Genomic DNA, 21434 nt, shown 5'->3' with positions numbered 1-21434 from the left:
TTTGATACTTTATTTTAGATTGTATTCATAGCCCTCACAAGAGATTGTAGGGTTCTTGGGGGTCGAAATTATATCTTATCCTTAATTTTTTCAATTATTTGTAATTTATTGTAGTCTTAGGTACATGGTAAATGTTTGGTAAATACTGACTAGTTGGATTTTACAGAATGAGCCTGTTTCCTAGGGGAAGTCTTCTAGACTAGAATAAGAAAAGGAGGTGACTTCATCCAGTCTGAACATGCAGCTACCAGGACTACCTGCTGCTCATCCATCCTACATTTCACATTTATCCTTTGGAGATGAACTGTGTTAATCTTATATATTCCATATTCATCTTGTGATATCTCTATGTCCTTTTATATGCCTTGGCATAATTACATGCCTTAGATTGATAATTCTAACCATTTTTTTGCAGTATATTAGCCATGTATATAGTGACAGCACATCACCACTCATATAATGATGATGATTATTATTATTATTATTTATAAATAGCTGGATTTGTTGAGGACTCATTTGCAATGTACCAGGCATTATGCTAAATACTTTTTCTGTAAGGTAGATAGTCCCACTTTTACAAATGAAGAAAACCAAGGCTTATGGAGATTAAGTAATTTTCCTAAGTCACATAGCTAACTAGTGGCAGAGCTAGAACTCAAAACCCAGTCTGTCTGACCTAGAATATCTTAATCATTATGTGGCTGACTTGCCAATAAAATGTTGATCACAAATTCTAATTTTCCTGTGTTTTCTCTTATTGATCTCTTATCTGGATATTCTGGATATTCTTTCTCACTGTGACTCTTTCTACCTCTGATTTATTCTTTTCTTCTACAAATAATGGATAAGTGAGGCTTAGTTCCCTAAGATAGAAAATATAGGAGGTAGGTGTCTGAGGATTAACTAAGTAAGGGTTCTTGTGGCTGGATTGGTTCCAGTAGTATGGCAAAAAAGGTCTCAGTCAATCTGTCCCTACATGGCTGTCCTAGTAGAGAGATGGGAGGCGCCAAATTTAGACAGATAAAACAACTAATAAAAAATAAAAAAATAAAAAATAAAAAAAACTAAGCATGTCACTGAAGCCAAAGGATTGAGATGTAGATAGTAGTTGTGGGAACAAAGAAGAGACTGGAGTCTGTAAAACAAATTGGACAGAGAGGTCCAACTTTAGTTACTATTTGTGGGTGGAAGAGATACATCACAGGGTCTGAGGACTCCATATTGAACTTTTTGCATTGGGTTTAGGGATGTATCGTCTCACCTCTTTCTGAAAGAGTTACATTTTTTCAAATGCTCAACTGTTCATTACCTCTTGGACTGTTACTTACAGTCCTTCTTAATTCCCCCTTTCACTATCTGCTCCTAGATTTCTATCCTTTTAGAGCCAGTGACTAAGGAAAGCACAAACATGGATCGCTCAACTTTAGTTTCCCTAGCAGGAACCTTGTCCTTGTTCACTATGCTGTATAGACTCTCATTACCCTTCCATATCCTCTATTCATCTTTTTTGCCCTGTTCTGTGTTCCAAGAGGTTAGGCTGTATGGGTAGCATTACTCAATCTCCCTTATTCTCTGGCTTCCCATTAGAATAGACCAGTGGAAGGCACTAGCAGATCTTTGACAGTGTCTGGAGTTCCTCACCTAAAGCCATGGCTCCCGTTGAAGCTATAGCTCTTTCCTTTGGGTAAAGTCTCATGGTTCCAGTAACTGTCCCTTTAGGTTTAAGGCTGGTAAAGTCTTCCTGCTTTGCGAGTGCCTGGGTACATCACCATATCTTGTTGATTTATTAAACTTGCCCATACCTTTGCAAATAATTTCTTCATTAAGACATGTCCACTAGCCCTTTGAGTGTACCATCTGTTTCCTGCTAGAACCTTGACTACTTTAATCACTTCCTTTTTCACTAGATTTTGTTCATATGTCTTGCTTTGTCATTTCTTTGGAATATATTTCTAATTCTTTCCATGCCCAGCATCCTGCACCTTAGTTCAGACCTTCAACAACTCAAATAATACGTAGCGAACACCTATACTATACTATACTATACCAGGATCTGTGGCAATTGTCTTTCCCTCAAGCTTTAAAAATCTCTTAACTGATTTAATGTCTTATGTCTCAGTTCTACTGCCAGATTGATATTAATTGATAGTACTTCACTTAGATTCTTTCCTCCGTCAACCATCTTCAGTGGTTCCTGACTGCCTAAAGAAAAAAAATAATGAACCTTTAGCCTGACATTCAGTCCCCCCACTTTCTGACTTTACCTTACCTTTCCATCCTATTCGCCTGTAAAACCTCTGTTTTAGGTTTACTGTTCCCAAAATATGCCTTGTGCTTTCTTCTCATGATACTTAGTTCATGCTGTACTTCCTACAAAGAGACCTGTTTCTCTTTACTTACTTAAATGCTATTTGGTTTTTAAATGTTGAACCCAAGCCTCAACTCCTCTGTGAGCTCTTCCCAGACCTTAACAGGTGAAATAGTCTCTCCCTTCTCAAAACAGTGATGTTTATTTTCTGTTCTATTTTTAACAGTAATTATGTCATGCTCGTTATCTAACTCTTTTATAGTAATTAACAAGATATACAAGCTCCACTGCATACTTTAGACTAGTTCTTTCTCTCTTCTCTTTCTTTCCCTCCTGCTCATTTATCAAACATCATACATGTCAGACACTATATGAGGTGCTGGGCTGTACTCGTGACCAAACACTTGACATGAATCCCATTCACATGACACTTGAAGTTTAGTAAGCTACACAGACATTAGTCAAATAAATTGACAAGTAATATACAAATGCAGCTGTGGTAAGTGCTCTAGCTTTTAAGGGGATTTATTTGATCTCAGATGGGCATAGTGTAAGAGTTAAGAAAGTTGGCCAGGCACAGTGGCTCATGCCTGCAATTCCGGCACTTTGGGAGGCCGAGGTGGGTGAATCACCTGAGGTCAGGAGCTGGAGACCAGCCTTACCAATATGGTGAAACCCTGTCTCTACTAAAATTACAAAAATTAGCCATGCGTGTTGGCATGTGCCTGGAGTCCCAGCTACTCAGGAGGCTGAGGCAGGAGAGTCACTTGAACCCGAGGGCGGAGGTTGCAGTAAGCTGAGATCGCGCCACTGCACTCACTCCAGCCTGGGCGACAGAGCAAGACTCCGTCTCAAAAAAAAAAAAAAAGAAAGAAAGTTGGAAGTTGGCAGGCAGTGGGGAGAGTTCCACAGAAGGAATAGCAGGTGGAAAGCACCATGACTGTATATCCCATGATTCATGCATCATGTCTTGTATTTCTTTGTTAGCTGAATGATACCTTCCACATAATAGGGACTCAGCATTTGCTGATTTTTCTTGAATCTTAATGTATTCTAACCAAACCTGTTAGATTGGTACCTTCCCTTGCCTAGTTCCTGTTCCTGTGAAATATTTCCCACAGAGATCTCGCTCTTTTGGGAACATTCTGCTAATGTCATATCTGACATTAGTACATGGTACCTGCTATATTGCCTTTTGTTATATTTGTATGCTACTTGTTTTATTTCTGTTTCCTTACAAGTTTGTAGGTTTCTTCAACCTTTTATGCCTTTTGGGAACTATACATGTCCTATATCTTAAATATCTCATATGTCTTAGGATTCATTCCTAGTATTTCCTAAATGTTGTACTTAAGTATTTATTGATCATGATAAGAGACCCAATTTTCTCCTTCCTCCTCTCTCTCTCCTTCCACTTCTGGGGAACAAGAGTCAGTGACTGTAGGGTCTTTTGCCTCTCATCAGAGAAAATTCAGAGCTGGATGTTAACAACCAGATCTTTCTCAGGCTACTGACAGACAAGGATAGAAGAGAAATCCATTTCTTTGAGATTTGGGGGAAGAAATGCCTAGTGATTGAAGGAATAAGCTTACAAAGAACCTTGAGGATATATAAGGAAAACTGGCAACAAGACTACATGGTAGCATGGAAGGGAAATTGGGCTTGTGATCACTGGCCAAAAGGGACAATGCCCAGGATCCAAAGCAACTTGACTTTTATGGATTAAGCTGAGCCAATTTTCATACTCTTGGGTCTTAATGCTTTTTCAGTATTGTCCCATGAAAACCGAATGTGAAAGGAACTCGCTAAAGCATGAGAGAAAAATTAAACAGAAGGGGCTTGGCCATGAAGTCAGAAGTTCTTCCAGCACAGCCTAATTCAACCCTCCATGCTCATGGGTAGGCCTATGAGTTCAGGCCTTGACAGTATTGGTTTAGATTTCTAAAAGAAGCTAGAGTGACAACCAAAGAGTCATCCATTTTATTTAGTAGCTTATTCTTAACAGACAAAAACAAAACAAATCTTACACACCTTTTTTTCCTAGGTAAATTTGACCTGGTTTAGTCCTTAGTGCAATGAATAGAAGAACCATGCCTAAATACTTCTGCGTCAGTAGAGTTGGCCATTACTGAGCCCATGCTAACTTTCCAGCAAAGGTAGTGTGTTACTGTACAAGTGAACTAGGTTAGCTAGCAAGAGTAAAGGACCAGGAGAGCAGCCGTGGGGAGGGCACAGTGTCCCGGACTTGTAGCAATAGTATAACTGGCTTCCTTTATCTGCTCAGACCTTATAGGGAAACTCCTGGATGATTTTATTAGGCTGACAGGGGTTGGGGGAATAATGGGGTGAAGCACATTGCAGAGGTTTTGGAAGCTTCTCATGGGAACTTCACCATCCCTTAGAGCCGCTGGTAACCCTACTTGTTTTCATTCAGAAGCATCAAAACCAAAGCATCACCCTCCACACCCAAATTCCAAGATTGGAACTCTTCTGGAATCCATAGCTTTCTCTTTGGGCTGCTTGCAGCCACACAAAAGGCTGGGCCTCGACCTTGGGAGATCTTGGGCCCAACAGCTATTAGTCCTGACATTTGGATTCGAGGGTTGAGGCTTCCCATTAGTGCCTCCCATACACCAAGGTGTTCAGCTCCTGAGTTGAATTTCAGGGGCTAGAACAATAAATAGCAGCTCCCACCCCTGTGGAAGACAGGGAAATACACTGTACTTCATGAAAGGGAAACAAAAGGGTGCTTTATTTTATTTTATTTTATTTTATTTTATTTTATTTTATTTTATTTATTTTAAAAAGGCTCTACAGTGGCAGGACGCTGCTGCGGATGGGGGCACAACAGTGTTTAAGTGGTAGATTTTCCAAGATTTCCCCTCCCTATTGTCCTCCGAGTTCCTCTCTTCCTGGTCCTGTCAGTAGCAGAGGATTCAACAAAAGCCTTCATGAATGCCTCTTTATTTCTGAAAAGGAACTTCTACCCCTCCCTTTCCCATTTCCAGACTTGAAATCCTTCATCAGCTATCTCACTTCCATGTTGAAACCTGGACCACTGATTGTAAGTCTAAAAATCTGGGTGTCCTACCCCATAACCAGGCCAAGATATCTGCCCCCAATGCTAAAGTCTCTGAATATTTCCCTTCTGTACATTCAATATATTTGGGCATATATACATCTATATACATCTTTCTATATATATATTATCTCTGTTTCTTTCTTCTTAGATAAACCTTTCGTATGTGTCATACCCTAATTTCCCAAGCCTCCCCACTTCTTATTTGTGAGCCTAAGCAAGACTCAAGAGTTTCATTGATTTCACTAGGTCCCTCAGCATCATTTTTTTCTCATCTTCACACCCCAGATATCTTCCCCCATCAGTTGTTTTGCCCGTCTTCTGAAATCTCCCCTTTTTACAGCTGTGCCTACTACTGTCCTGATATTCCAAGTCCACGGTTGGTATGGGGGCCCATTTCTCACCAGACCTGGCTGCTTCTGAAACTCGGCCTATTGCCTAAAAGAGGATTTCAGGTCAGAGGAGACAGGCTGTAGTCTAAAGAATGATTTAGAGTTAAGGTTGGGGGTAGTTGTTCCCTGTGGGGGGCTTATGGGAGAAGATGCCAGATTGCATTAATAGGATGGTGTGATTTAAAGTGCAACTTAAAGCAAAGCCTGGGATAATAACGGAGGAGATTCCAAAAGGGTAAGTCAGAAAATGTTTCCTTCTCAGTTTGTCATCCAAGAGTCTAGAGGCTTGAGTCTGGGGGCTTAGGATAGCAGGGGAATGGGAAGAATGTAATACCTTCAGGAAGGAAGCATAGCATAGCAAAATAAACCAGATGGAGGTTAACTTGCCAATGGATAAGAAGGTACAGATACACACACACACACACACACACACTCACACAGCAGTACATCTTGTCCCTACACACAGAAGAAATCAGGTAAGTCTAATGTTGAATAAAGTTGAGAATGCAGAAGCTGACTCTTGGCCTTCTGTTCTCTGTTTCAGATTTTTCAAGTTTTTGTGGTTCTTGTTTTTATGCCAACTAGAAGGTAATGGTGGGGTTTACAGTAGATGGACACTGAAGGGTCTTCATTTTCAAGATATAGTTAGTTGAGTTCAAGGAGAGATTAATATAACAAGACCTTGTGCAATTATAGTAGGTGGCGATCATGGGTCTAGCCTCAAAATTTTGTGTTTCTCTGCAAGGCTCTGTACATAGATGCATGTATATATTCTGTAGCTTGTAACAATTGGCTGAGACCACCTTAAATAAACTGCCACTTGATTCATAGCGGGACTATGCAGTACCACTATGTGGGGCTTCCTTGGTACCAAAGTGAGACCAGAAAGCACTCCAGGGATTTGGGGCTTTGGATAAAGCTCTGGTGTTTATATGCCCTTCCCTGACCCTTACCACAGACCCCACCAGGGAACAAGGAATAGGCTGTGTCTGATCTCTTAAAGTCTGCTTTTTAACTTGCCTGAAAATGGCCTCATGGTAGAGGAGAGCAGAGATGACACTGATTTTCTTCATTTTATACCAAGTCTCAGGAATGGCTGAGGGAAGCCATGGATATTTGATCAGCGGGTATAATTTCCTCTCCTTCCAACACTGCCTAATGAAATAGCTGGCACTTTTCAGAAGGGCACTGGGAGGTGTAACTGAGAATAGTGGCTGCCAGCCACAGAGTTCTGCTTCTGCCCAAACCTTAACAAAGCATCACCAATTCTCAGAGGCACTGTACAGCAGTTTGGAAATCTGAGAATTTACCCATCCCTCATGGTGAGATTGGGTTAACTTTCTGGGGAATCTGTGCCCTGTGAATCTAGTTTTACTTGAGCATCTGTGTTAAGAGAGGAAGGCCCTTGCATTTTCCCTCCCTTCTCCCAAAGAGTTGGGGTTAAGGAAGAAGGATCTAGGCTGGGCAGGAAAGGAAGAAGAGAAGTCAGGTACAATGTAATCTGGAATATTATTTTCAGGCCTTTCCATGGGGCCTTGGTACTGGACTCTTTTCAAAGGAACATATTGGCTTGTGTCCTTCCATTCACAGGACACAGGGAAACAGATCTTCTCTGGGCTGCCTGGAAGATAGGTTTAAAGGTTTAGACAACAACTTGTGTTAGTCACTCCAAATTAAAGAGTTCAGAATCCAGGATAGATATGGGTGGTTATATGTTTATGTTTCTTGGGCCAACTCCAATTCTCTGAGAACAGGCTATGAAGGAACTGGGTATCCTGAGAGTGTTCACTTGACAAACTGTAGAGTAAAAATAGTGGTGACCATGATTCTAGGTTATGGTCAGAAGTCACCAGCAGAAATCAGCTTCATGGTGGCAAACCCTGGCTTCTTTCAACAGAGGTTGGTAGAAACCCTAGGATACATTGCTATCAGATACCTGTATTTCTGAAAGCACAGACCACAAAATGACCATCAGAGAGAGTCTTGCCTTTGGGAACTTGCTAGATGGAAAGGTAGCAGAGGGAGCTCCAGCCTCAAGTCACCAAACTTCATGGTGTTGGCGGGAGGTGGGGGGAGTCTGTCCGTCCAACCACATGATCCTCCTAATGTGAGTATCCAAGCATGGCTGAGGCCTTCTAAGCCACTTCAGCCTAATCCCTCTCTTTCCCCCATCCTGGCTTAAGGGAGGTATATGTATTGGGGCAGAAGCGGGAGGAGTGGAAAGGGGACCGTGGGAGGGAAACCTGGACTCCAGTTGGCCTAAGCTACCAACAGGCCACTGGGTTAAAGAAGAGGGGGTGGAGGATGGGTGCTTCGGAGGATCTCCAGTAAATCCGGATAGTATTCCTTACCAGGGCATTGAAAGAGAGGAAAAGAGACCAGAGGAATGGGGGAGTGGGAACAGGTCATCAGACGTTGCTGATGCGCACACTAAGGGCACTGCCCTCCTTCTCAGCTTGCTCCCTTAATGACTCCTCCAGCTTGAGCTTTTCAGGGTCTCCGTAGCGTACAGTGCTGTCACGGAGGCCACTAGGAGAGGCCACTTTCACAACTTGGTCAAAAAGACTGAAGTCAGCTATGTATTTACCACTGGCTGACAGTGAGATGGCAGGTGTGAACTCGTAGCCCCAAAGGATCTCCTCTGGCAAGTAGGAAGTGCGCACCTGACAGGTGGCACTGGTGGACTCCACTGTCCCACTTAGGATCAGCACCAGCTCGAAGTCACCCTCACCACTGCGAAGAGGGAGATCTTTCAAGGGACTGGTCTCATCTACCACATGATAGAAGGTAAGGGGTAGAATAAGGAAGGGGCTGTCAGAGGCCGTGTCTACTTGGAAAGTCACATTGACCTGGTTGAGCCGGATGTTCTCCCCCTCCTTGGTTTGGTGGGTCTGAAGCAGTTTTCCTGTCACCTGGCAACCAATGAGGAGGCTCTTGCGCATGTTGGCAACTCGGATCATGAGGCAGGGCTTCCCATTGTGGGAGGCCACAACTGCATGCTGGCTGAAACGAATGGTCTCAGCCCGCTTCTTGGGCCGGGCAATCTTCGCCAGGAAGGTACCTGTGATGAAGATTTCCAGGATGGTGGTGAGCACCAGCTGGGCAATAAGAAGCACAATGGCCAGTGGACATTCCTCACTGATGTAGCGGAAGCCATAGCCAATGGTGGTTTGGGATTCAAGGGAAAAGAGGAAGGCTCCAGTGAGTGTGTGCACCTGTACCACACAGGGGGTGTGGTTGGCCGGGGGGTCCAGCTCCAGCAGGTCCCCATGTGCCACAGCTACCAAATACCACACCACGCCAAAGAGGAACCATGTGCCTGCAAAGGTAGCAGAGAAGAGCAGAAGCTTGTAGCGCCACTGCATGTCAATGAAGGTTGTCCACAGGTCCTTGAGGTAGAGGAAGCGCTTGTCGGCAATGTGCTCCATTCTCACATTGCTGCGACCATCTTTTGTCAGGACTCTCCGCCGTCGTATCCCTGGGCCCATTAGGGGCCGGCTTTCTGTCTGAGTGGTCTGACTGTAATACACCTTGGCAACTGACGTCATCTGGAGGGAGCAAGAGAGCATAATGGAGGTTATCGTAGAAATCCAGCTGACTCCTAACCCCCACCCCAAGGGAGGGAGGAATTAACATTCATTTGGGTGTCACTTATGTGTTCTTGTATTACCAAATATTTTTTGAGCACTTGCTATGTGCCAGGCACTGTGCAGGGGCCGAGGCGGGCAGATCACCGGAGGTCACGAGTTCAAGACCAGCCTGGCCAACATGGCAAAACCCTGTCTCTACTAAAAATACAAAAATTAGCTGGGCATGGTGGCATGAGCCTGTAGTCCCAGCTACTTGGGAGGCCGAGGCAGGAGAATCGCTTGAACCCGGGAGACAGAGGTTACAGTGAGCTGACATCGTGCCACCGCACTCCAGCCTGGGTGACAGAGCGAGACTCCATCTCAAAAAAAATAAAAAAATAAAATAAAATAAAATGATATCATTCTGCTCTCCAAGAACTCACAGCCTAGTGAGAAAGATGCCTATTTGGTAAGCAAATAAGTGCAATACAGTCTGATATTTGTAATTCTTAGAGGAAGAGAGGCAGAAAGGAAAGAGTAGTAGCTTCACAGTTCCTTGAAGGTGAGGCTGAGACTAATGAGAGCCTTCACCACAAAACCAGTACTCCGAAGATCTCTAATTTTGAAATAGGATCCCTCCCCACCCTCATGAATGGCTATGAAGCAAGACAAGCTATCCTGTTGAAATCCGTCTGGACCAATCCCCCTTAACACACACACGCACACACACACACACACACACACACACACACACACACACACACACACCCTTAATTTCTTCATTCTCTGCTCTACCCCCAAGCCAATACCCACTGGTGATACTAAGATATTCATCTGGTTCAGAGAATAGCAGAAACTACCCATTCTTTTACCCTTCAAGATGCTCTCTAAGCACCTAGACCATTTCATTTTTTATCGTCATCATCATCTGTTTGCATTATCTGGGGAAATTTGGTCTGAGTTACAGTCTAGGGCAGTGTTAGGAAGAGTACAGATGGGATTTGAACAAAAAGAAATAAGCAGTGGTGGAGGAGAAACAACATGTTGAAACTTCCTGGCAGCACTGGGACATTTTCTCAAGGACTGGCAGAAATGCCAGATTGTGGGTGGCAAAATTGTTTTGACGGAGTGAAGTAGAAGAGCTAGGGGTGTACATTAACTAGCAGCTATATCTGCACAGGCTCAAATTCAGGATTGCTATTTGTTCTGATAGCAGAAAGTGGGGCAAGCCACTGAAATAGGAGACCATTCACTTAATACAAGGTGCCTGGCACCCTTGTTCAAACAGTAACTTGTACTTTTCCAGCACAGAAAGAATTTTAATCACTTGAGCCCTTGGACCCTGGATCTGATAGCCAGATCTTCTGTGGAGCAGGGTGATCTCTGGGGAGTTTGGCCCTTCTTGGAGAGGCTCATTACATTCTCCATTCAAAAACGTCTGAACCATTGCATTTTATGATTCTTCACACTGCCCACCCTACCTCCCACCTCTGTTTTCCCCATGACCTTACCCATGGAAAACTTCAAATTATTTGGCTTGACCATATGCCCAACCAGGTAGGCACTGAATTGGAGATCACCAATGGATGAGAACCCGAAGAATGATCAGAGGCAACAAGGATGCCCAATTTACCAGCCCACAGGTCATTTGGAACTTCTGTTCATGTGAGACTATTCAACCGGATCTGGATGTCGTTCACTCCCCTATATCCTTGGCTGCTTTGGAACAAAAAGGAAGCTCTGCAACTCTGAAGTTTGAAGAATTTGTATTTCAAGCCTAAACAAAGCCGTATTTAGTACTCAGTAGTAGTAATAATAACATAACAACCATACTGCCTGTATCTGTATACCATTTTAGAATTCACACATTAGAATACCTTCTCATTTGATCCTCAAACCCTTGAAAAAAAGATGTAAACTCCTATAAGAGATTTTGAGGAATATTAGGGAACAGAGAACATGCTGTAAAATTGGAGATGAATGAACATAGTTTTAATTTCAAAAAGAAAAATGAAGTACCTTTCACAAACTACAAACAAACAGGTAAGATATTGCTCCTAGGCAAGATTCTAGAATGGAATATTAAGATTATGAGTACTTGGGCAGGATGGGGGAAAGGAATTTATCAATAGGACCCAGTGTGGATTTACTAAGAACAAGTCACATCAAAATAGCCTAATTTTGGCTGAGTGTGGTGGCTCATGCCTGTAATCCCAGCACTCTGAGAGGCTGAGGCAGGAGGATCGCTTGAGGTCAGAAGTTCAAAACCATCCTGGGAAACAGCAAGACCCCATATCAGCAAAAATTTTTAAAAATTAGCTGGGTATGGTAGCACACACCTATACTCCCAGCTACTTAGAGGCTGAGGCAGGAGGATCACTTGAGCCCTGGAGATGGAGGCTGCAGTGAGTTATCACCATGCCACTACACTGTAGCCTGGACAACAGAGTGAGACTCTGTCTCAAGAATAATAATAACCTAATTTTCTTTTATGATAAGGCTACTAAATTGACAAATCGAAGAAGTGCAACAGAGAACGTGTACCTAAACTTCAGATTTTTGACAAGATTTCTCATTATGACCTGGGGATAAGATAAAGAAAAATGAAGAGAATGCTAATCTAATTCGGTGACTTTAAAAATCAGTGGTACTGGTGAGTGGACCATGATAGCCTGGAATTCATTTTCTATTGATACACCAGAGAGCTTCATCTTTGGCCTTGCCCTATTCAATATTCTTAACATGAACTTCATTCAAAACTATAGAATGCTATGGCCATCAATTATATGCCTGACAGAAAGCTGGGACAGATAGCAAATGCAAGAGCTCGGGCAGAATTAGGATCCAAAAGGAGTCAAATAAGTAGGCCAAGTCTAACAAAAATGTTAAGTGCTGGATAATGTACTTGGGTCCAAAAATTACCTGAGCAAGTTCCGGATTGAGAAGATGTGATTTAGCAAAGCAGAACAATATAAAAAAGTTAAACATATTAGCAGAAAATAATCCAATATGAGTTATGCATGTGTTTTGATTGCCAAAAAAGCAAACTAATCTTAAGCTACTTTAGTTGAACTGAAGTCTCTAGAATAAAAAAGTAGTTGATTCTACTCTACTCTGTTCATCCCACACCTGCAGTATCCAGCATCAAGGAACACTCAGGATATGAGAGGATTCAGAACCAGATCACATAAGAAATAGTTGAAGGAAATAGGGAAGTTCATTCAGAAGAAGAGACCATCAGAAGGCTATAATGGATGTGTGCAAATATTTGGTTTGAAGGGCTGTCATGTGATCAAAGGCTTGGACTTGTTCTTTGAGCTCCAAGAGGAACAGTCAGTGAGTTCATACTGCAGGGAGAAAGATTGCAAACTGGCATTATAAAGAGCATTGTAACAATCAGGAAGGCACTTTGGACAAGCACTTTGCATAGATCCTATGGTGGAGATAAAAGCTTTGGAGGGGAGATTGAAAGACTGTCTTCAAGCTTCTGTCTGTACTCATGGTGGGTCAGGATGCCTGCCTTCTCTGCCCCACTTCTACCCCTGCACTTTCTGTGGTGACATTCAGGGATCCTTAACTGGAGTCCTGGCTTTGTTTATGTTGAGGAGAGATTGTACATATCTTGGAGAATGGAAGCTCTTAGGGCCCAAGAAAAGCCTTGCTTATCATTCCCAAAATATTAGTCTATAATTCCTTCTCACTTTAAAGTTTGTAAAATGTACAGTTTGATCCTTACACCATGAGGTAGGTAGGAAAGGCACCATAGAAACTAAGGCTCAGAGAGCTTTGCCCCAAGTAGGTTAGTGGTAAAGTTGGAAAAAGAATCCAGGTCTCCCAGCTCCTGGTCCAGAACTTTTTAATTGTAGCAACTGCTTTTGTGTGCCCCAGGTTCATTCTCATGGACCTCATGCTCTCAGCAGATGCCACTACGGTACCCTGTATGTAAGACCACACAACCCAGGGTTAAGGCTCTAGACTCATGGGCACTGTAGATTTCGGCCACTGCTAGCCTCTTTGTTGCCTCTGGCTGTTGTGATTGCCACCTCCAGCTGTTGTGCCTGTGGTTGCCAGCCTTTATATCTGCCACCTCCAGCTGTTATCTGCTGCTCCCAGCTGTTGTGCCACCTCCCACAGCCAGGCAGCTTTGTTCTCTGCGGTGGCCAGAGTCAGAAGCGGATAAACAATCAGCTACACTCCACCCTTAAGCTGCCCGGGCCCCTGGGGAAGGAAGCAAGCCAAAGCTCTGGAAATCATTTGTTGTGCAGCCCACCACCCCTGGCACCCCCGCAAAATAAAACATACTGTTTCCTCTAGAGGGTGCTATTTCCCAAAACAATCCCAGCCAGCCAAATACCAGAGACAGAATTCTGAAGACCAGCCTCTGAGTGGCCAAAGAGACAGATACAGAGACATTCACCTTCTTTCTCCTCTAAGAACTGGTGATCCTTTCCCTAAAACAAAGGCCAGTCATAGCCACAGTGATGATCAGCAGGTTCCCTCAACAAGTACCACTCCCACTTACTGCTACCCCTGGAAGTTCTTCCTGGAGCTGTCATTTTTTGCCTGAGCACTCATTTATTTTACTTGAGAGTCATTTATTCTCCAGGATAATACATGGATTTATCAGGGCCTTTCTTGAGTAAGGACACTGTTGTTCTTGTGACTCTCAAGAACTTGATCTGTGGCTCCCCTTTGCTTTTTGCTACTTTGCTCCTGGGTTTCTCTTCCTCAAATACACCTCTGACTAGAAAGGATGCTTCAACCCCTCCCGGGGGCAGCAGGTGCAGGGGAAAGAGAAAAGCTGCGCCCGCAGGGAAAGTGCTTTATCTTTTTTCTCTGTAGCCTCTCAGCACAGCATTCATGATTTGGTCTCTGCCTGCTTCTGACTTTACCCCTGACAATCTTTCACAGGCCCCCTGAAGTGAAGAGCCTCACTACCTAATCCTTTCTACCTTTGGACCTGCTTCTGCACTGCCCTGCTCTGTGCCTACCTGATGATCGATGTCCTTTTCTTTGAGAACTCGACTCAAGTGTTAATTACCCCCTTTGATGCCTTCCCTGACTCTCAAAAAAAAAAAATTCATCTTCTCTGTCCCTCCCATCCCTGCCCCAGAATGGGTTTACTTTACTATGCTTGCTCTTGTACATATTCTTTTTTTTTTTTTTTCTTTTTTCCAGATGGGATCTCACTGTGTCACCCAGCCTGAAGTGCAGGAGTACAGTGGTGCAATCTCGCCTCGCTGCAACCTCTGCCTCCTGGACTCAAGCAGTCCTCCCACCTCATCCTCCTGAGTAGCTGGGACTATAGGCATGTGCCACCATGCCCAGCTAATTTTTGTACTTTTAGTAGAGACGGGGTTTTGCCATGTTGCCCAGGCTGGTCTCGAACTCCTGGACTTAAGTGATCTGCCCACCTTGGCCTCCCAAAGTGCTGGGATTACAGGTGTGAGCCACCGCACCTGGCCCTCTTGCACATATTCCTATTTTGAAGCATTATAGTGCTTTGAGATGGTTTATTTATCATTGTTTACCATCTTTGTGCTCCTAATTTAATACCACTGACTCTGCCTTTCATCTCTTTCCCCAGTGCCTAGTATAGTTTGTTAAGAAATAGTAAGAGAATGACTGAAAGCCTGATCTGGACAGGCCAAGGTCCCCCTGAGGGCTGCAGTTTTATCTGCCTCACAGGAGACACCTAGTTCACACAGACCTTCAGGAGGAGCCACTTCAGAGTGCGAGGGGACCCAAGTTTACACAGGCTTTGCTAATGCTGCAGATGCTTACAATCCTGTTTTCAGAAGGTAAGAAAATAAAAGCCCAAGATATCAGTCCCTCCTCTCTTCTGGGTCAACTGCTCCATTTGCAGGGGGTTGGGGAGAGAATGAGCTTTGTAAATTGCTACAGAGCTTTGGAGTTGATTATGCTAAATTAGGTGACTAGAAAAGATGCTTCAACCCCCTCCCAGGGGCAGCAGGTGCAGGAGGAGGGGAAAAGCTGCACCCGCAGGGAAAGTGCTGTCTGTTTTCTCTGTTGCAAGAGCAAGTTGAGTGGAAGGAGCTTTGGGATATGAATACTAAATGCATTCACTTCCAAATGTAAACAAATCCTTTCTTCTCCTACTTGCTGCTCTATTTTGGTTCCTAAAATAGTTAAAGGGACCATCATCCTACCCATTACCCACACTTAAAGCCAGGATCATCTCAAACTGTCTTCTTGCCTCAACTCAACATTTATCTAGTGCCATGTGCTGTGGATTTATTATTTGTGCCTCCTCCCCTTCATTCCATTGTCTTCAAGTCCTAATGCCTTGTGGCATAATCACTGCATCAGCATCCTCCTCATCTTGTGTCTCCGTTCTTTCTTTCCTCAAATCCATCCTACATTGCTCCTGGGTTTCTCTTCCTCAAATACACTTCTGATCAGGAATCAATGAACATTTATGCAGTACTTTCGAAAACACTTTCACATTTTATTCTCATGGCATTCCTATAAGATATTAAGATTATAATTCTTGTTTTATGAATGAGGAAACTGAGGCTCAGAGAGATGGTGTGACTCAGTAAACTGTGGAATTAGATTCATGCTCAGGTCCCATCTCCCAAATCCATCCACTTTTCATTTTACTATAATTGTCTTAGTTCTTTCTCTAGCTCAAAACATTTTGATGTCTTCCTATTATCTATCAAAGACAGGCCAAACCCAGGCTGGCATGTAAGGCCTTCCACAGTCTGCTTCTGAACCTGCTTTCCAGCCTTATGTCTGACCACTTCTCTGCTATGGCACACTTCTTGCTGCAAGCAAACCAACCACTCCCTGCTCCCTGCTGTGCACACTCATGCTTTCCTGCCTTCCATGATCCTGCACTTTCTTCCTGAGCTCCCCTTCCTCCTTGTCTTTACCTATCCAAGTCTTATCTTTCAGAGTCCAGTTCAAATAACCCCTCTTCCATGAAGCCTTCTCTGATTCCTACAACCTTAAGTAATGCCTCCCTTTTCTGAGTTTCCATATATGTATATCTATATCCATCTATACCTGTAATGGCACCTCTCTTAGTACATGATGCATCATTTGCATTCTACTACAAATAAGGTCATTGAAAGAAGGATCCAGCATTTTATGTGTGTGTGTATATATATACACACACACACACACACACATATATACATATATACACACACACACATATATATATCCTAAAGATTGTGTTATCCTAAAGATTAGTACAATGTATGACACATAGTAAGTGCTCAAGAAGTATTTTATGATTTTGTTAAGAGTAGGGGAGACCCCAACCCACTCCAGCCATAGCGGCCAATCTAACTAACTCCATCATCACCGGGCCAAGGAGATGTGGAAGTTCTTGTCTTAGGTAGAATGGATGGAACTTCACTCTGGTCCAGAACCTCTCACTCTGAGGACTTCTCATTCCCCCTTCTCGTTTGTATCTTCTCTTGATTTTTTAATAATGTTTTTCTTTTTTCCTTGTACACATGGAAACCCCAGATAACTAATTATCAACACTAATAAGTATGCAAAGAAACCAAATGTTTTTATCTGTATTAATGTTGCCCACCACATTCAGTTTGAGTTGTGTTTTTGTTCATTTATACAATAAACACTTTGTTATTGTTGTTGTTGTTGTTGTTGTTGTTGTTGTTGTTAAAACTTGGTCTCACTCTGTCACCGAAGCTGGAATGCAGTGGCATGATCATGGCTCACTGCAGCCTCCACCTCCTGGGCTCAAGTGATTCTACTACCTCATCCTCCTGAGTAGCTGGGACTACAGGTGCACACCACCATGCCCCAGCTAACTTTTTTTTTTTTTTTGGTAGAGATGGGATCCCACTATGTTGCCCAGGCTTGTCTCAAACTCCTGGGCTCAAGCCATCCTCCCATCTTGGCCTCCCTAAATGCTGAGGTTACAAGCATGAGTCATCATGCCCAACCTCAGTAAACATTTTTTTTCCAGCAATTACTGGGTGCCAAATTCTAAACAAGGCAATGGAATTATGGAGATGGATCAGATGTAGATTCTTTCTGTGAAGACCTTGCAATCCAATAAAGGAGACAACTGTAAAACAGGCAGGAAGTGATAAGTGCCATAAAAAAAGGTGTCAGTGAAGTGCAAGAAGAGCTTGTGAAGGGAAAACTGACATCTAGTGCAAAGGAACAGGGTTGGGAAAAATGAGGAAATCCAGGGCTACCCAGGAAATAAGGATCCATTCATTTTGGTTGAAGCGTTGGGAGCACATGAAAGATCTTAATAGGACACACTGGGAAAGCAGTGATGTGCTCTGACCCCTCAACACCCTCCTGCTTTGTGGCCAGCCCCTGTGGGTTCCTTCATGGCCAGCTGCAGGGCCAGGGTCAGGTGCAGAACCTTGGCTTCCTCCATGGTACTCTAGCCTGCTGGTCTTGTCTTTTCTCTTCTCTTTTTTTTTTTTTTTTTTTTTCTTTTTTTATGGAGTCTCACTCTGTCTCCAGGCTGAAGTGCAGTGACGCAATCTCAGCTCACTGCAACCTCCACCTCCCGGGTTCAAGCGATTCTTCTGCCTCAGCCTCCTGAGTAGCTGGAATTACAGGCATGAACCACCATGCCCAGCCGGCCAGCTGGCCACCATGTTGGCCAGGATGGTCTCGATTTCTTGACATCGTGATCTACCTGCCTCGGCCTCCCAAAGTGCTGGGATTACAGGCGTGAGCTACAGCGCCCGGCCTAGCCTGCTGGTCATTCTTCCTTAGAGTCACTAGATGATTTCTGTTTTTGACTGTGGAGTATTTCCTCTTGCAAATGTTCGGTTCAGGGAAATGGAAGGAGAGATGGAGGGGAACTATCATGTATTGAATGCCTTCTCTAGAGCAGCACTTCATATTTCATCTTTGCAACTCTGTAAAACAAATCTTATTATCTTTGTAGTTACTGCTGAGGAAATTAAGGTTCAGAGAGCTCAGGTGACACAACTTATCAGTAGCAGAGCTGAACTTTGTGCCTCTTTCTGGCTGGATTCCAAAGTCCTTTCCAGCATAACTTCATATTAATACTATAGTTTATTTGCCTTCAATGCGCAAACTCAACACTCAACAAGCAGACATGACACCTTAAGCATAGTAAAGGTTAGCAGGAGCCAGACAGGTATGAAAAATTCACCAGCAGTGATGCCCAGGATGTATCCAAGGGTTGGAGGTGACACCCTTCCTTCATGGCTGCTTGATCCCATTGATTCTCTCCTAGTTTTGCATGACTTGTCTTTATTCTCCCCACTTCCTTCGTGTGGACTCTCCTCCCAGCGATCTTCTCATCTCTATCAATTGTGCTTCTTTGCTTGTCCTGTCTTGTACTTCATCCTTCCTGTCACTAAAATGTCTCCCCAATCCCTGTCCTCCTTTTCACCTCCCTCTTTGCCTTTGTATTGCCTACACATCTCTCTGGCTTTCCCTTCTTTTCCTTATGGTTTCTCCAGCTTCCTGTATCTCATTCTGGGAATAGTATGCTATCCATCTAATCATAACTCTTGCTTTCAAATTCTTTACCACACTTTATCCTTCTATTCTCCTTCTGTATCCCACAGCCTATTTGTCCATGTTAATAGAGACATTCTAAGCCCCAAAGCCTCCTATTCTTCTCCCTATTTCTTCCCTGTAGAAAAGAGTCTTTTGATTGAAGGATCTGGAAATGAGATCAGAAAGGGAGGCAGATTCCAGGAAGATAGGAACAGTGCCTACTATAGCTATTAACTAATCCATTTATCTTAGGTTTGAAGGTCTTACCAATCACTGTTTGGTAAAGACAAATGAATAGGTGGACAGGGACTCAGCTTGCTCTCTGTCCTACTATCTGTCCATCATGCTTAAGAACCCCAGATCCAGCTCTGTTCTTATTCCAACTTTGAGGGCTTACATAATCCTTGCAGTACTTTTCTTCCTTCCCTTCCTCTCCTATCCTTCTCCTTCCTCTTCCACGTTGGGAGAGCCCTGTATGCAGTAGAGGGGTTTTGAGCACTATGTCTCAGCACCTGAGATTAGGCTGGTCTCCACACACATACTTATCTTAGACACTTGAGCTAGGTATCTGTCCATGCCCAGCATTCTGAAGACAGAGTGAGAGATTTAGGCTCAAGGATGTGTAAAAGCTGCTCAGAACTAAGAGACAGCACTGCCTGGTGGAACATGCACTGGACTGGGAAGCAAGAAACTTGGGTGCCCATCTCAACTCTGCCACTGACTAGCTGTTACCTCAGTCAAGCCGCTCAGCCTCTCGGGTCTGTATTTCCTTCATTGTGGAATGGGGGTTGGTATTAGTTCCACATGTCTCAAACTAGGGCATGCACTAGTGTGCCAGGAGGCACTCAAAGCCATAGGACTAAATTTAGTATATTTCCTGAAGTTATCAATTTTGCTCAGATTTTGAGGGAAAATGCTATTTTAATATTATGCCAACAATATACAATGAAGTAGAATAAAAATTTTGAACGGCTTAAGACAAAAAGAGATTTCAAGGATGTCCAGTGTGTGGCCGCTTATGGCTCATCCCTGTAGCTTCTAGGGCACAAATTCCCTCTCCTCTGCTTTTCAGGACACGTTGGCGAGGTCAGTCTGGGAGGTGCTATGTTACAGGATGATTAGGTCACTTCCTGCTGTAAATCTCTATGTCCAGCCCGAGTTGCTCCCACAGCAGTCTGGTCCCACTCGTCCCCCCGGCCTCGGTGGAGAGAGCAAACAGCTGCTCAGCCTCCTCTCACCAACCATATTATCTCTTTTTTGGATACCAGTTCCAACTTGAAGAGCTACCTTAGAGTCCTCCAGAAAGAGATCAGTTACTTTGGGATGAAAAAGAAGCACTTCGGGCCTTCCAAGTGTTCTTAATGAGGGTGGGGGAAGAGAAAAGGAAGGAGAAGGGTAAGAGAGGAAGGGCAGGAAGAAAAGCACTACAGGGTTATGTAAGCCCTCAAGGTTGGAAGAATGGAGCTGGATTTGGGGTTCTTTTCAAACTTGATGTCTTTATTCATTAATCCCCCTCCTGTCTTGCCCCAAGGAAAATAAACAAATAGAAATGGAGCCAGATGCACACAAATCTTGAGGTGGGGAAAAAGAGGATAGTGTGTGTGTGTGTGTGTCCCAGGGCCTGACTCTCCAGCTGAATCACTGTTGACTCTGTCTCCCACTCCCTGGTCTCCTTCCCCCTTTCCCTCCCATCCTCTAGCCCCAGCCTGACACTGAGGCCCTGGCCCATGGAAGAATAGGCCTTTCTTCTCTTGTGTCAACGTTTGGAAAGTTCTCATAGTCTGATCAAAAGAAAGGATAAAAGCCTTCAAAGCATTTCCTGGGAGTCTGTAACCTCTGCAGGGCCCTTCTGACCTGCCCGTGTGTTTTCCAGTCAAGAGAGGGAGGGACAAAAGATGGGGCCACGTCAGATGTTCTCTGTTTAGACACCACCCCTGCCTGTCAGTGTGAGCTGACCAGGACCACTGCCCCTTCCTCCACCTCAGTCCCCAAGCAGTGCCTTCTGTCCCCTGCAAGAAAGGCACAGTGTTCTGTAAAGAACTGCCCACAGGGTGGCATCTTGGGGACCCCCTGTTTCCCCGGCTGGAGAAGGAGGACTTCCTGGTTCTTGTGGCAAGTGGGTGCTGCCTCTTTGATGCACCTGCCCTCTCAACCTTTCACACTACCCCTATTGCACGCCCTCCTGAGTCATCACCCCTTCCCAGTATCTGCTGCTAATCATTGTCTGGGCCAGCAAGGCTCAACAGGAGCTGGTCCTTTGTGAGGAGCTTGGCACTAGGTAGGGTTCAACTGAGGACAGAGGCTGTACCACTGTCTCCTCAGCCCCAGCTCCAGCAATCCCGGTAGCCTCCCAGCCTGGCCCCATCTGGGTCCTCACCTCAGAAGAACATCTACTAGGAGACATTAACCCATCCCTCCTCATCTCGACTGAACAGCCAGAAGAATTAGCATCAGTGCTAAGAGTCAACTGGAAGCAATGGCATCTATAGAAATAACTCTTGTTGCTATTGTTATTCCTATTGTTACCACTAAGACATGAAATGCTGAAAAGTTTCCCAAGGACACTAGGGAAAATCTCAAGAGGG

The 21434-nt window shown here is 44.0% G+C and overlaps 1 protein-coding gene across 1 annotated transcript in view; it reads right to left on the bottom strand.

The window, feature by feature from the left end:
• Nucleotides 1-5088: 5088 nt before the first annotated feature.
• Nucleotides 5089-21434, bottom strand: part of KCNJ10 (potassium inwardly rectifying channel subfamily J member 10) — a 31902-nt gene continuing 15556 nt past the window's right edge. Inside the window, exon 2 of the mRNA XM_010360773.2 lies at nucleotides 5089-9327. Coding sequence (XP_010359075.1) covers nucleotides 8188-9327 — 1140 coding nt within the window. The 3' untranslated portion in view covers nucleotides 5089-8187. The remainder of the gene's footprint in view (nucleotides 9328-21434) is intronic.

This window comes from Rhinopithecus roxellana, chromosome 8 (genome assembly GCF_007565055.1).
Source record: "Rhinopithecus roxellana isolate Shanxi Qingling chromosome 8, ASM756505v1, whole genome shotgun sequence".
NCBI classification, from domain to species: Eukaryota; Metazoa; Chordata; class Mammalia; order Primates; family Cercopithecidae; genus Rhinopithecus; species Rhinopithecus roxellana.
Note: the sequence above shows the minus strand (reverse complement) of the source record. Positions and strands in the feature narration are given on the sequence as shown.